The 15848-nt window shown below is 48.1% G+C and overlaps 1 protein-coding gene across 2 annotated transcripts in view; it reads left to right on the top strand.

The window, feature by feature from the left end:
* DYRK1A (dual specificity tyrosine phosphorylation regulated kinase 1A) overlaps window positions 1-15848 on the top strand; it is a 786609-nt gene that overhangs the window by 510638 nt on the left and 260123 nt on the right. For both annotated transcript variants that reach the window (XM_078656853.1, XM_078656854.1), the window contains exon 8: window positions 1354-1640. In XM_078656853.1, coding sequence (XP_078512979.1) covers window positions 1354-1640 — 287 coding nt within the window. The remainder of the gene's footprint in view (window positions 1-1353; window positions 1641-15848) is intronic.

Genomic DNA, 15848 nt, shown 5'->3' with positions numbered 1-15848 from the left:
CACGACTCCAGCCTTTGCTCTTGTGGGCTCGCTTGTGGAGGGTCCCCGAGCTAGCCTCATATGCAGCAGGCCTGTCTGAGGTGATTGCAATGGAGGGATGGCATCAAATAAAATGGCTAAGGGATGTTAAGAGTATAATGGGGGAGCTAGGGCTGGATGATTTCTGGGCTACTCGTTCTGCTCCTCCCAAAGCCACCCTGAAGAAACTATACTGGGAGTGGGTATCTTCCAAACTCATTGGCAATCCTCGACACTGCAATTCGACCGCAGCATTTCTAAGAATCAAAGATGTGGTTGCATATGAGTCTTATCTGGACCTCCTCTCTATTCCACTGGACAGGGCTCTCTACTTTAAGCTCAGAGTGGGTACCTTACCTCTAGGCAACCTGGTGTCCAGGTGGAAATCATCTTCCCAGTCCTCGCCCTTCTGTGCTCTGTGTTCGACACGGGTGGAGACTGTGGCACACATTTTTTTTGAATGCCCGGACTATTGTGCTCCAAGGAGGCGCAGGCTCACACCATTGTGCAGACTTTTGTACACGACAGCATTTGGTGGCCCTCCGTATCTTATCGACTGATACATCGTCCCCCATTGTCTGTGGTGTTACAAAAATTTTAAAATGGGCGATCCGTTCGAAAAGGCTTTCCATTTCAATTTAATTCCTTTTTAATTATTTATTCTAATTGTTTGGATTGTTATATCCTTTTTAAATCATAATGTATTTTAGCCTTGGCCTTGAATGTATTTTCTAATGTATGTACCTCTTTTAAGATATTTATGTATCGAAATAAAGCATATATCACTCACTCAAAGTGTCTCTTTCAGATGCACAAGTTACTACTTGTGTAACAATATAACTGTAATAGACATTAGTTAGTGATAGATTCCTTACCGCCCCACCCATCCTCCCCGTTCTGCTGACTGGTTACTAGGGTTAAGGTCATCCCTTTCAGGGCCCAAGTTTTTTGCACCAATAGTAAGTATCTTGCATGGCTCTGCGTTTCTGGCGTGGAAAGTCGTGTACAGAAATGACGTCAGCGCGCATGAGTGGGCGCCTAAGTACTCTCCGTGAGGTCATCTCAGAGCTGACGATGCCAGTGTCGCACATGCAGCCGCAGGGTTCCACCTACTGACGTGCAGGGGTACTGCTAAATAGAGAGCCAAATGGACCTAAAGTTGGTAGAGGGAGTCATTAATTTTCTCACTAATTGTTTTCTGTTGAAATAAGGAATCAAAACAAATATTCTTTAACTCTATATATCTTTTTCCTGTTGTAAGTTGTTAAGTTAAAATCTGTTGCTTTTGGTAAACAAACTTTATATGGACTCATTTTTTTTTTTTTTTTTTTTTAGTGCACTTGAAGAGACATTTTATGTTCCGAAACCACCTCTGTTTAGTATTTGAAATGCTCTCCTACAACTTGTATGACCTATTGCGCAATACCAATTTCCGTGGTGTCTCTCTCAACCTGACAAGGAAATTTGCACAGCAAATGTGCACTGCACTGCTTTTCCTGGCAACTCCAGAACTTAGCATCATTCACTGTGACCTGAAGCCTGAGAATATCCTCCTCTGCAACCCAAAACGCAGCGCTATCAAGATTGTTGACTTTGGCAGCTCCTGCCAACTTGGACAGAGGGTAAGTTGTTAGATTATGATATTCTCTTGTTACACATAATACTTCAGTAGCTTTAAAACTTAAGATTCATTTGACTTGTGTAAGGGGAGGGAGAGTTCTCTCCTTTTATATCGCTTTTGCTGTCCAGTCAACTGTTTTTTCATAAATATATATATCCTATGTTACATACCTACTTTTAGTGGCTTTTAGTCTGTGCTCTTAACCGCATGCGTGCGGCATGATTTCCGCCCGTACGCTGGATTTTGCGGATTCGCATGTTACGTGACGAGCTGGGCTCGTCATGAGCGTGCGAGGAGGCTACCTCATGACGAGCCCAGCTCGTCATGAGCGTCGAAGGGGTTAATCCTTTGAGCAATGGTCAGCTTACCTCAGCCTTTGGCTGCATTCTTTATAAGTAACAGCCTTTTGCATGCACACAGTGTTGGCATCCACATAGAAAACTGTGCACTTCAGTCCCGGTTCCCTGAAACAAGGTTTCCCTTTGTTTAATATTTTTTTTTACACATTTGTTTTACGGGGAACCAATAGCCCCCTGCATACTGTGGCCAGACACTAGGATTGTCTTGATGTCCAGGGCATCCAACCTACACTTAAATATTTTATTATTCTGAAACTACTGTTTGACCCCTGGAAAATGTTTTTTGCCAGAAAGTAGACCAAAACAAACTACCATTGAGGAAGATGTGCATCTGGATATTAATTCCAGACCGATTGGCTCTGTCAATGCTTGCTAAAATAAGTTTTGTTAGAATATTTGAATGCCATGCAATCAGTGCACTTAAGCTGGCTGCAAAAAAGCACACTGTATATGAATTCAAACCTATGTTTTCCTTAGTGAGAAGACGTTGTGTAAAATAATGCAGCTTTTCAGACTTACATTATGAAGCGAAGGAGAAAGACTGCTGTGCCTTGAATCCTGCAGCTTGCACTACCCGTGATGCATTTTCCTGGCAATTGCCTCCCTTAGGCAGCACTTTGTTACGGCTCATGAGAGAGTGATCCTGGAATGAGATGAGGTTTCACTACTATTTTTTCCCCTCAAGTTTTTTTTCCCCTCACAATTTACTATTTTTCTACTTTAATTGACAATTAACATCGTTTTTACAAGTAATTCTGTGTTTGAGGCATAAGAGCTGCAGATCACACACTTGCATTAGATCGCCGTCTGGTGTTGGGCTCGGATGCTTGCACCTTCTTTTTGTCTTGGAAGAAGTCTTTGTAGTCACGATATAGGTGACTCCTCCCTTGGACGATAGTGTGCATGGGCATCTACAACATCCTTAAATTGTTTTTTTCCGCCATTGGGTTTGGATGCAACTTTTGTGCTCCGGTTCGCAAACTTTTTCGACGTGCATAACTTTCTTAAACTCTTCGAATTCACTTCAGACATGGAAGTCTTCGAATCTATTTTCGTCGGCCAGATTCCAGCCGTTGACGCTGGGCCTATCGACGCCATAGGCCTACAGCTCATCGAAAGGACGCCGTTCAAAAAATGCCCCCAGTGTGGAGCGACGTTCCCACACAGTGACCATCATAACGTCTGCAACCTGTGTCTCTCGCCAGAACAGGATGAGTCCAGCCGTCCATCCTGCGCCTCATTTCGATCGAAAAAGACTATTCGAGATAGTCTGGCTCAACGACACATCATGGCGCAGAGATCAGCTCCAGAACTTGAGGACATCTTCGATGAATGCCGAGCTGTCCCAGAAGAAGATTCTAAAGAACTCAAAATCGTGTCAGAGGCAGAAGACTCCGATGACCCCGTCACTCCTGGTCAACGGATGACTACTACTGCCCCTACCCCACCATCAAAACAGAAGGCACTGGTCAAGACTTCGCCTGAGTCGCAGCCGAAAGCACACTTCAGAATCCCCGCCTCCGTGCCAGACTATGAAGAAGAAAGACAGGCCTTCTGGTAGCTCTGGACCGAGCAAACCGCATATAATAGTCTCACCGGCGCCTTCGGCACCAAAACCAAAAGAACCTCGCCCCCTAAGACCAAAAAACACAAAAATCAGCACCAGCCCCGCTCTGAATCGAAAAAATGTACGCCAAATGCGGTTATCGAGGAAGAGGAACTTTTTCATCCGGATCCTGTCGATCCCAGGCAGAAAAAGATCTATATTGACCCTAAAACAGTTCATGTCACAGCTGTGCCAACCAAAAACAAAAAGCCAGTGTCTGTGAAGGACTCTGCTACATCACCTATGTCCCTTTCTTCTCCTGCACTTCTTCTAATTTCTTACTCTCCCCAAACCTGCTACACCACCTCTACCTGTAACTTCTCCACCACATACACCACCACCATATGATGATGATGATAACCTAGGGATGGGGGAGACCCCAATGATCCGTTCACAGATCCAGACGACCCACCTAAAGACAATTGGAATTACAATAATCCAATAGATCTTCCAGACCTCCTAAGACCCCAACCATGCCCAACAAAACAGTCTCCCTTAGACGATAATATAGGTTTTGGACAGCTAATCAACAGGCTGTTTTCACGGCGTCACAATGCACTCAGACAAAGAAGAGGAGGATTTCCTTTTAGATAGATTTGAACAGTCCCAGAAAACTGTACAAATATTACCAATGATTAAAGGGGTCATTAAACATGCCCCTGATATATTTAAAGATCCTGTACGAGCCAGAGTTTTTAATCCAAGGATCGATTTTAAAAAAAAAAAATATATATATATATATATATATATATATATATATATATATATATATATATATATATATATATATATATATATATATATATATATATATATATATATATATATATATATATATATATATATATATATATATATATATATATATATATATATATATATATATATATATATATATATATATATATATATATATATATATATATATATATATATATATATATATATATATATATATATATATATATATATATATATATATATATATATATATATATATATATATATATATATATATATACCTGACCCTGCGTACATCAAGGGACAACTGCCTTTGGATTCTCTAGTAGTTTCCAATGCTAGGAAGCACGCATACTCCCAAACCTCCGGGGATGCACCACCCCCGGATAAAGAATCCAAACTAATAGATGCATCTGGCAAAAGGGTAGCTGCGCAGGCAGCAATCAATGGCGCATAGCTAACACTCAAGCACTGCTAGCTAGGTACGATAGGGCCCACTATGATCAGCTTGAAACCCTTTTACAGCATATTGGTCAGGCAAATATAAAACTCAAGCAAATGATCTCATCCAAGAGGGCAAACTATTAACGAACGCCCCAATTAAATGTGCCCTTGACTCAGCAGACACTGCTTCTAGGTCCATCAATACCAGTGTACTGCTCAGACTACATGCCTGGCTACGCATTTCAGGCTTTAAACAAGAAGTCCAGACAACTATTTTAAATCAGCCCTTTAATAAACAACAACTTTTTGGACCGGCTGTGGATATTACACTTGAAAAAATGAAAAAAAAGACAGACTTCTAAGTCCATGGGAGCGTAACATTCTCCACAAACATGTGGCTCCTTTCGTCGCTCCTTTTACAGAGGATCTTCCAAAAACATGGGCACAGATACCTCATCTTCTTTTAAAGACACTATCCAAACATCCCCCAATCGAGGATATTTTAGAGGAGGGTACAGAAACAATAACAGCAGAGGGAGAGTTCAAGGTAACTATAACACTCACACCTCCCCTGCTGCTAAACAGTGACTTCCCTCCAGTCCCCCCAGACCATTCCACTCCAGTCGGGGGAAGATTATCACAGTTCCTACCTTCTTGGTAATCCATCATGTTAGACCTAGGGTATCCTGGACTACATAGGGTAGCCTGGCACAGTAGGGGAAACAGCTAAACTCCAAGGCGTTGGTTAAGTGCTTACAGGACCCACTCACAGTAACTCAATGACTGACCACTAAAAATAAAAGACGCTACACCAGTTTAGAAAAATACCAGTACCTTTTATAAAAATTCTCTTTTGTTCTTTTCTTAGGCAAAAGCAGTACACTTTTAGTTCAGTACAGATTTCATATATATCACATCAACTTCAATACTTTTCTCAATTCAGTGCAGATCAATCAAAGGTACATCACATTTGAGGTAAATTACTATCAGTTTCACAGAATGCTTCTTCACTTAGTTGTTACAGAAGGGAAAACTCGCTTTACACAATCTTGGCATGTACATTACCCATCTGCACTCAGGGCCCAGGTCAAGCTTGTCAGACTTCTACCCCCAGCAGCGTTGTTCACAAAGCCCACAGCCAACTATATAGTTAAAGAGGAGACAAGGTACATTAATTAGGCTTCCTTGGGACTATTCTACGGCTAATCCTCTCCTGTAATAGAACTGACTCCGAGTGATTAACTGCCTGGGAAGTTGTTGTGACTGAGCTCTGTTCGTTACCGGCACCCTATGGCCAAACTTGCACCACTCCTACGCAAGGCACAAGAACCTCATGCTTCGTTTCCCTTTGTCACTGCTCCCCCTGTCATTAGCTTGATTTTAACGGATACTAGTATACTGAGAGGGTTGATGGCCAAGTTCCTCACGTTTCTACTCCTGACGGTTCATTAGTTTTTCAGTAGCTTTTCCCAACACTGCCGCTTCAATGCTCTGTGTCAGCCGGCTCTGCCGCCTCCCGCTTCCCCTCGTTTCTCCCCCGCTTACTTTATCTGAAGGCAATCCGGCTTGAGATGTCCTCGCGCTCGGTTGTTCTCTCCTAGCGCTGACGGCGGGGCCTCTGAGGAAGTCGGCGTCGGGGCGGGGAAAACGGGAAGGGCTTACTCTAGCCGGGGACGCTCTTCTGGCGGTATCGTGGCGGCGCTTCTGCCTCCTTCCGCGTTACCTCAGGCCGAAGCTCCGCCTCGGGCGCACCTCCTCTGACGCGCCGGGTCCTTCCTCCTGGCTCCGGACTCCGCCTCACCTCCAACGACGACTCCTCCCGTCAACACACGGGACAGCAGGGCATTTCACTCGCGTGTGGGTCAGACTTGATGACGGCGCTACACACAGGTAGGAGCCTCAGCCGATCTCACCGCCTTTCTCCACAGTGTGGGAGCTGGTCTCGAGTGGGGTGAATGTGGCTGTCCTCACTCCTCAGCCAGACAATACAGCTCTGGATCGACGTCCACCTGCTCCGCCCACAGCCTTCAGGGCAGGTGTTCAGGTCACCCACAAGGGTCGCTTTACAGCAGTTTGCGAGGGTCTTTTCAACACATGACCCGGTGATTTGAAATCTGGTCACAATGTCTCTGGTCACAATTAATGGATGACGTGACAGTGGGGTTTGGTCAGCCTGAAAGGGGGCACTTCCCAATAACGCGACAGCCGGCCCACAGGTCGATCTGGTCACCACTGGTGCGCAATCCTCCTCCACAAGTCGCCTCTCTCCTCACTGGTCACTCCTGAGACTGCACAAAATGGCTGCTGGTCACTGGCCTTTTATAGAGTGGCCTGAGACCTCTGGAAGCCACTAGATGTTTCTGGAACCTTCCTCATGTTAGTCTATGGGTCTGTCCTCCTGGAATGTCCGTTATGGCAGTTGGTGGACACCATTTTAGGTTCATGAGTGTCCCTAGATTTTCCAGGAGCTAGACTAGGCCTCACAGTGTATGAAGGGAAAATGGCGTCATATTCAAGGAACACCTAGCCCCCTGACAGCACTGAAAAATCCTGGTGGACATAAAAAATAAAAATAGAAACACTGGGAGGCTAAGGGGGACAAAAATAAATCATGATGGTTAGAACACCCCCAGATGCAGACAGGTCTAACACGCGTCCCCCCCAGCTGAAAGTGGGGAGAGCTACCCAATCCCTTGGGAGTTCTCATCACTAAGGCGGAAATACCTGGATAGACCGTCTGCGTTGGCATGGTCCAATCCAGGCCGATGTTCCACCCGAAAGTCCATTCCCTGTAGGGAGATGGACCACCTTAACAACTTGGGGTTCTCCCCCTTCATTTGCATCAGCCAACGAAGGGGCTGGTGGTCAGTCTGAACCAGGAAGTGCGAACCAAACAAGTATGGCCGCAACTTCTTCAGAGCCCAGACCACCGCAAAGGCTTCTCGCTCAATGGTACTCCACCTCCGTTCCCTGGGGAGTAGTCTCCTAGACAGGAAAACCACGGGTTGATCCAAGCCCTCATCATTTAGCTGCGATAACACTGCCCCAATGCCATGTTCTGACGCATCTGTTTGGACAATGAATTCTCTAGCAAAATCAGGGGCCTTGAGTATTGGAGCAGTACACAATGCTTGCTTCAAGGTCATGAAGGCTCGCTGGCAAGCCTCCGTCCAGACTACCCGTCGGGGTTGTTTCTTGGAAGTAAGTTCAGTGAGGGGTGCCACAATGGTGCCATACCCCTTCACAAAGCGACGGTAGTATCCAGTGAGGCCCAGGAAGGCTCGGACCTCAGTTTGAGTCTTGGGGGGCTCCCAGGCTATGATAGCCTCAATCTTTGCCTGGAGGGGCTGCACCGACCCTCTGCCCACCAAGTGGCCTAGGTACACCACCGACCCCTGCCCGATCTGACACTTGCTGGCCTTGATTGTCAAGCCAGCCTGTTGCAGGGCATGAAGAACAGCTTGCAAGTGTTGCAAATGATCCTCCCAGCTGCTACTGAAGACAGCAATGTCATCCAGGTAAGCAGCAGAAAAAGCTTCCATACCAGAAAGGACCTTGTTCACCAACCGCTGAAAAGTGGCAGGGGCGTTCTTGAGCCCGAAGGGCATCACACAGAACTGGTAGTGTCCCTGAGGTGTAGAGAAGGCTGACCTTTCCTTCGCCCCCTCAGTAAGGGATATCTGCCAGTACCCTGAAGTTAGGTCAAAGGTACTTAAGTATTGGGCAGCTCCCAGCCGGTCAATAAGTTCATCCGCCCTAGGGATGGGATGAGCATCTGTCTTGGTTACTGAATTTAGTCCTCGGTAGTCCACACAGAATCTCAATTCAGGTGTGGTGCCCGGCGGGGAAGCTTTCGGTACCAAAACCACCGGACTAGACCAAGGGCTACTAGAAGGTTCAATCACTCCTAGCTCCAGCATCTTAGCGACTTCACTTTTGATGCTGGCCTTCACCTTGTCCGACAGCCGGTAGATCTTAGACTTCACAGGTGGGCTGTCTCCTGTGTCCACGTCATGGGTACACAGGTGGGTCCTACCCGGGACAAGGGAGAACAGAGAAGAAAATTGCTCCAGGATCTGACGGCAATCTCTCTGCTGTTCAGGAGTCAGGGATGGTGAGAGAATCACTCCCTCCACTGACCCATCCTTTTCTTGAGACGAGAGAAGATCAGGGAGAGGTTCACTTTCCTCTTCCTCTGCTCCATCGGTCACCATCATTAAGACAACCTCGGGCCTCTCATGGTGTGGCTTGAGGCGATTGGCATGCAGTACCCGGTGGGGCTGTCTCGGGGTCTTAAGATCCACCAAGTAAGTGGCTTTACCCTTTTTCTCCAATACCTCAAAGGGGCCTGTCCAACGATCCTGGAGGGCATTTAGCTCTCCAGGTTCCATCACCCACACTTTTTGTCCAGGCTCCAGTTCCACTGGGTGAGCATTGTGGTCATACCACTCCTTCATAACTGCTTGGCTGGCTTCCAAGTTGTCAGAAGCTTGCTTCCACAACTTGGCCATTTGGCTCCGAAAGGCCAGCATGTAGCTCACCACGTCCTGGGGAAGCTTCCTGGGAGTCTTTTCCCATCCATCCTTCACCAGGCTGAGAGGACCCCGTACAGGGTGCCCGTACAAAAGTTCGAAGGGGCTGAAGCCCACTCCCTTCTGTGGCACTTCCCTGTAGGAAAACAAGAGACAGGGTAGGAGGACGTCCCATTTCCTCCGCAGGCTCTCAGGCAGACTTCTTATCATGCCTTTCAAGGTTTTATTAAACCTTTCCACAAGACCATTGGTTTGTGGGTGGTAAGGGGTGGTAAACCGATAGGTAACACCGCACTCCTTCCACATAGCCCGCATATATGCTGAAAGGAAGTTAGTCCCCCTGTCGGACACAACCTCCTTGAGGAAACCCACTCGGGTGAAGATCCCCATCAGGGCCCTTGCCACTGCGGGTGCAGTGATGGTCCTCAGAGGTATTGCCTCTGGGTACCGTGTGGCATGATCCACTAAAACCAGGATGAACCGGTGACCAGCTGAAGTTGGTGGATCCAATGGCCCTACAATGTCGATGCCCACCCTCTCAAAGGGGGTGCTAACGACAGGTAGTGGTTCCAGGGGAGCTTTTAGCTTCACCCCTGTTTTCCCACTGGCTTGGCAAGACACACACGTCCGACAATATGTATCGGACGCCACTCTCATCCGAGGCCAGTAAAAGTGGAGGACAAGCTGGGCAAAGGTCTTGTCCTGTCCTAGGTGTCCTGCCAATGGTATCTCATGAGCCAGTTCCAAAAGAAAGGCTCTAAAGCATTGAGGGACCACCAAGGCCCTGGATGAACCATGTCCAGGTGCCTTGGGCTCACTGTAGAGGAGTCCATCCTCCCAGTAAATCTGGTAGCTCCCTACAATGTTCCCTGCTGCCTGGGCTTTGGCCTGTTGCCGCAGCCCCTCAAGAGTAGGACACTCCTTCTGAGCTTTGCAGAACTCTTCCCGGGAAGGACCTCCCTCCACATGCCATTCAATAGGGATGGGTAGGTTCTCCAAGGAAGCAACATTCTCCCCTGTGGACTCCAGATCCACCTCCGCCGGTGGCCTGTCTGTCTCACGAGGTGGAGATGCCGAGGCAGGGTCCTCCGGCCTCCTGTCCTTCTCTTCTCTGGCAGCCGGCTGGGCCATTGTTCCAGGCTCCAGCGTAAGTGAACTCCCCCTTCGGGTAGTCGCGGACCTTGTGCTGACACAGGCCCAGTCAGGGGGTCCCAACATCTCAGAATGAGTCTGGTACTCCACCCTCCTCCAAGCATTGTGCTCCATATCATTTCCTAACAGGCAGTCAACAGGCACGGCAGGGCTTACGGCAACTCGAAGTGGGCCTGCAACCCCTCCCCACTCAAAGGGAACCTCGGCCACAGGATAGTGGCCCAATCTGCCGTCAGCCATCACGGCGGGATGGAGTACATCTGGGATGACCTGCTCTGGAGACACCAGTTGACTCCTTACCATAGTCATACTGGCTCCTGTGTCTCTCAGAGCCTCCCCTCTACGGCCGTTGATGGTGACCCACTGCTCATACTTGGTAGTATTAGAGGGCAGTTGGGTCTTTGGCACCATCTCCTTATCACCCAGGGACACTAAAGTGACACCCGCCCGCTCCCCTCCGTTACCCAAAGGCATCTCCTCCCCGAGCACTACACTAGTTATTCCCGGGGCTTTTCCTCCAGTGGGAGGGGGTGGTCTTTTTGGGCATCTCACATCTCCTTTATAGTGTCCCACACCACCACACTCGAAACAATGAACAACCCTTGGCTGCTGGCTTTGGCCAGGATTAGGGTTGCGAGGGGGGTTACTCTTAGGGATGAATCCTCTGCCTCTTCCTTGTGAAGTATTTTGTGGACCTTTTGAGAACTCCCTCTTATTATCCCCGCCCTCTTTCTTCTGGGGGGCGCCCTGTCCAGACTTCTGGGAATCCCCTCCAGTCCCCTTAGATGACACCCGGGTACTAGCCCAGATGTCCGCCTCCTCAGCAAGCTTCCTGGGGCTGGTCAGCTTGCTGTCCACCAGATGCTGGCGCAGCTCGGGAAAACATTTCTCGAGTAGGTGTTCCTTGAGTATGAGGTCATATAAACCTTCATAGTCCCCTACCTCGCTGCCTTTCACCCAACCCTCCAAGGCCTTCCTGGCGTAATCCAAAAAGTCCACCCAATTCTGCGTGCCTAGTTTGTGGCTACCCCGGAACTTCTGCCTATACTTCTCAGGGGTTAGCCCAAACTTCCTTATCAGCGCCACCTTCATAGCAGGGTAGTGGGTTTGCTCACGCTGCTCCAGGGCCAACAAGGTATCCCTGCCAGCAGGCGGCATGTATTTATACAACCCACCCCCCCAGTGGGCTTCCAAGATCCCATGGGCCCTCAATGAGACCTCATAGGCGGCTAGCCATTTTGCAATATCATCACTTGGTACGTAGCTAGCCATGACATCTTTGGGTAAATAGGGTCTGGGTTCTCTGGTGTTCACCTTGGTTTCGCTGCCACCATTTGGAGTGATGTTAGGGGCCTGGAATTCGAGTTCTCGTAGCTTGAACTCGTGTTCCAACCTCCTCCCCTCCCTCCTTTCTTCCAACTCCATTTTTGCTATTTCCCACCTTAACAGTCTTTCCTCTCTCCTGTCAGCTAACTCGGTTTCTGACAACCCTCTCGATGACACACTGCTGCCCTCCCTTGAGGTTGCCTTGGGGCTGATTGACATCTCACCCACCCCCGGGGGACATTCCGCAGTCCTATCAATGACAGTACCTCTGTCCGATTCCTCCTCCTCTACCATTCCCTCCGTGTGCGCTTCCACCCAGGCTCGCAGACTAGTACGGAGCTCTTCTCTTTTGGCCCCTCGCCTAACGAACACTCCCCTTTCCTGACAGAAATCCTTGAGCTGTGCCACAGTATAGGTCTCCAGCTCTGACATTTCGAATTCCATCTTGTCAGTGAAAAGTGTGGACAACCACCCCGAAGTAAGTTACAAGGATAGGAAACTCTGAGGGTCACCTCCACCCACCACCAGGAGTAAATTTAGAAAAAACAAAATTCAGATTAGGAGGGCCGCAGGGAGAAAACTCCAGGTGTAGTCCCGTGGTAAGCACTGCGTTACTACTAAGTGAGTGTAAGCACAAATCCGCAATCCCACCGCTGAAACACCAATTATGTTAGACCTAGGGTATCCTAGACTACATAGGGTAGCCTGGCACAGTAGGGGAAACAGCTAAACTCCAAGGCGTTGGTTAAGTGCTTACAGGACCCACTCACAGTAACTCAATGACTGACCACTAAAAATAAAAGACGATACACCAGTTTAGAAAAATACCAGTACCTTTTATAAAAATTCTCTTTTGTTCTTTTCTTAGGCAAAAGCAGTACACTTTTAGTTCAGTACAGATTTCATATATATCACATCAACTTCAATACTTTTCTCAATTCAGTGCAGATCAATCAAAGGTACATCACATTTGAGGTAAATTACTATCAGTTTCACAGAATGCTTCTTCACTTAGTTGTTACAGAAGGGAAAACTCGCTTTACACAATCTTGGCATGTACATTACCCATCTGCACTCAGGGCCCAGGTCAAGCTTGTCAGACTTCTACCCCCAGCAGCGTTGTTCACAAAGCCCACAGCCAACTATATAGTTAAAGAGGAGACAAGGTACATTAATTAGGCTTCCTTGGGACTATTCTACGGCTAATCCTCTCCTGTAATAGAACTGACTCCGAGTGATTAACTGCCTGGGAAGTTGTTGTGACTGAGCTCTGTTCGTTACCGGCACCCTATGGCCAAACTTGCACCACTCCTACGCAAGGCACAAGAACCTCAGGCTTCGTTTCCCTTTGTCACTGCTCCCCCTGTCATTAGCTTGATTTTAACGGATACTAGTATACTGAGAGGGTTGATGGCCAAGTTCCTCACGTTTCTATTCCTGACGGTTCATTAGTTTTTCAGTAGCTTTTCCCAACACTGCCGCTTCAATGCTCTGTGTCAGCCGGCTCTGCCGCCTCCCGCTTCCCCTCGTTTCTCCCCCGCTTACTTTATCTGAAGGCAATCTGGCTTGAGATGTCCTCGCGCTCGGTTGTTCTCTCCTAGCGCTGACGGCGGGGCCTCTGAGGAAGTCGCCGTCGGGGCGGGGAAAACGGGAAGGGCTTACTCTAGCCGGGGACGCTCTTCTGGCGGTTCCGTGGCGGCGCTTCTGCCTCCTTCCGCGTTACCTCAGGCCGAAGCTCCGCCTCGGGCGCACCTCCTCTGACACGCCGGGTCCTTCCTCCTGGCTCCGGACTCCGCCTCACCTCCAACGACGACGACTCCCGTCAACACACGGGACAGCTGGGCATTTCACTCGCGTGTGGGTCAGACTTGATGACGGCGCTACACACAGGTAGGAGCCTCAGCCGATCTCACCGCCTTTCTCCACAGTGTGGGAGCTGGTCTCGAGTGGGGTGAATGTGGCTGTCCTCACTCCTCAGCCAGACAATACAGCTCTGGATCGACGTCCACCTGCTCCGCCCACAGCCTTCAGGGCAGGTGTTCAGGTCACCCACAAGGGTCGCTTTACAGCAGTTTGCGAGGGTCTTTTCAACACATGACCCGGTGATTTGAAATCTGGTCACAATGTCTCTGGTCACAATTAATGGATGACGTGACAGTGGGGTTTGGTCAGCCTGAAAGGGGGCACTTCCCAATAACGCGACAGCCGGCCCACAGGTCGATCTGGTCACCACTGGTGCGCAATCCTCCTCCACAAGTCGCCTCTCTCCTCACTGGTCACTCCTGAGACTGCACAAAATGGCTGCTGGTCACTGGCCTTTTATAGAGTGGCCTGAGACCTCTGGAAGCCACTAGATGTTTCTGGAACCTTCCTCATGTTAGTCTATGGGTCTGTCCTCCTGGAATGTCCGTTATGGCAGTTGGTGGACACCATTTTAGGTTCATGAGTGTCCCTAGATTTTCCAGGAGCTAGACTAGGCCTCAGTGTATGAAGGGAAAATGGCGTCATATTCAAGGAACACCTAGCCCCCTGACAGCACTGAAAAATCCTGGTGGACATAAAAAATAAAAATAGAAACACTGGGAGGCTAAGGGGGACAAAAATAAATCATGATGGTTAGAACACCCCCAGATGCAGACAGGTCTAACACATCACAACAGACATAAGTGGGTAAGACAAATTATCCTATATGGTTACTGCCTGAAACTTACAGCGACCCCCCCCCCCCCCCGCCCCCAACATACCAACCAAACAGCGTCCAAATCCATAGAACATCTTACACTTATAAAACAAGAAGTTCTTTCACTGCTTCAAAAGCATGCCATAGAGCCAGTCCCCTACCTACATCAGGGAACAGGAGTTTACTCACTATTTCCTAATCCTTAAAAAGGACGGGTCCCTAAGGCCAATACTCGACCTCCGACCCCTCAATCTGCATATACACTCAGATAATTTTCACATGATCACTTTCCAACAAGTGCTTCCTCTACTCTAACAAGGAGACTTCCTTGTCATGCTAGATCTCAAGGACCCCTACTTCCACATTCCCATACATCCTGCTCACAGGGAGTATCTTAAGGTTCGTAGTGGACGGACAACACTTTCAGTTCAAAGTCCTTCCGTTCGGAGTCACAACCGCTCCCAGAGTATTTAACAAATGCCTAGCAGTGGTAGGAGCATACACAAGAAGACAGCAAATCCATGTCGTCCCATACCTGGACGACTGGCTAATAAAAGCCAAGTCATTCAACTAGTGTGTTCAACACACTCAACAAACCATTCAAACGCTACACAAATTGGGGTTCACAATCAACTTTACCAAGTCGCACCTCCAACCCTCTCGGGTACATCAACACCTCGGAGCCACAATAAATACTTCCACAGCTCTAGCATATCCCAGTCCAGCCAGGATAGCCAGTATACAAGCTCTCATCAACACATTTCAAACAGAACACTCTCTCCCATCTAGAGTGTTCATGCAACTCATAGGCATGATGGCATCTTGCATATTCATTGTACCTTATGCAAAACTTCAAATGCATCCCTTACAGGAATGTCTAGCACATCAGTGGAATCAAACTCAGGGACATCTTATAGAACTGGTGTTGGTGGACAGCCGCACACATCGCTCTCTGCAGTGGTGGAACACACAAAACGTATCCAAAGGGCAGCTGTTCCTCGAGCCTGTTCCACAGATAGTACTAACAGACCCATCACTTACAGGATGGGGAGCACATCTCCTCGATCACACAACTCAAGGCAAATGGACCACTCAACAGAAAGTGCACCATATCAATCATCTGGAACTGCTAGCAATATTCCTATCTCTGAAATCATTCCAAGTTCATGTACAAAACAAAGCTGTCGTGATCCGCACGGACAACATGACAGCCATGTATTACATACAAAAACAAGGAGGCACACGTTCTCTACAGCTGTCCGAGCTCGCACAAAATATTTTGAGGTGGGTCATTCCACAAAACATATATCTGTTAGCAGAGCACATTCCTGGAGTTCACAATCCGATTGCTGATCTGTTAAGTCGGCAC

This window comes from Lissotriton helveticus, chromosome 8, assembly GCF_964261635.1.
Source record: "Lissotriton helveticus chromosome 8, aLisHel1.1, whole genome shotgun sequence".
NCBI classification, from domain to species: Eukaryota; Metazoa; Chordata; class Amphibia; order Caudata; family Salamandridae; genus Lissotriton; species Lissotriton helveticus.
The sequence above is the reverse complement of the archived record's forward strand: the minus strand, read 5'-3'. Positions and strand labels throughout refer to the sequence as shown.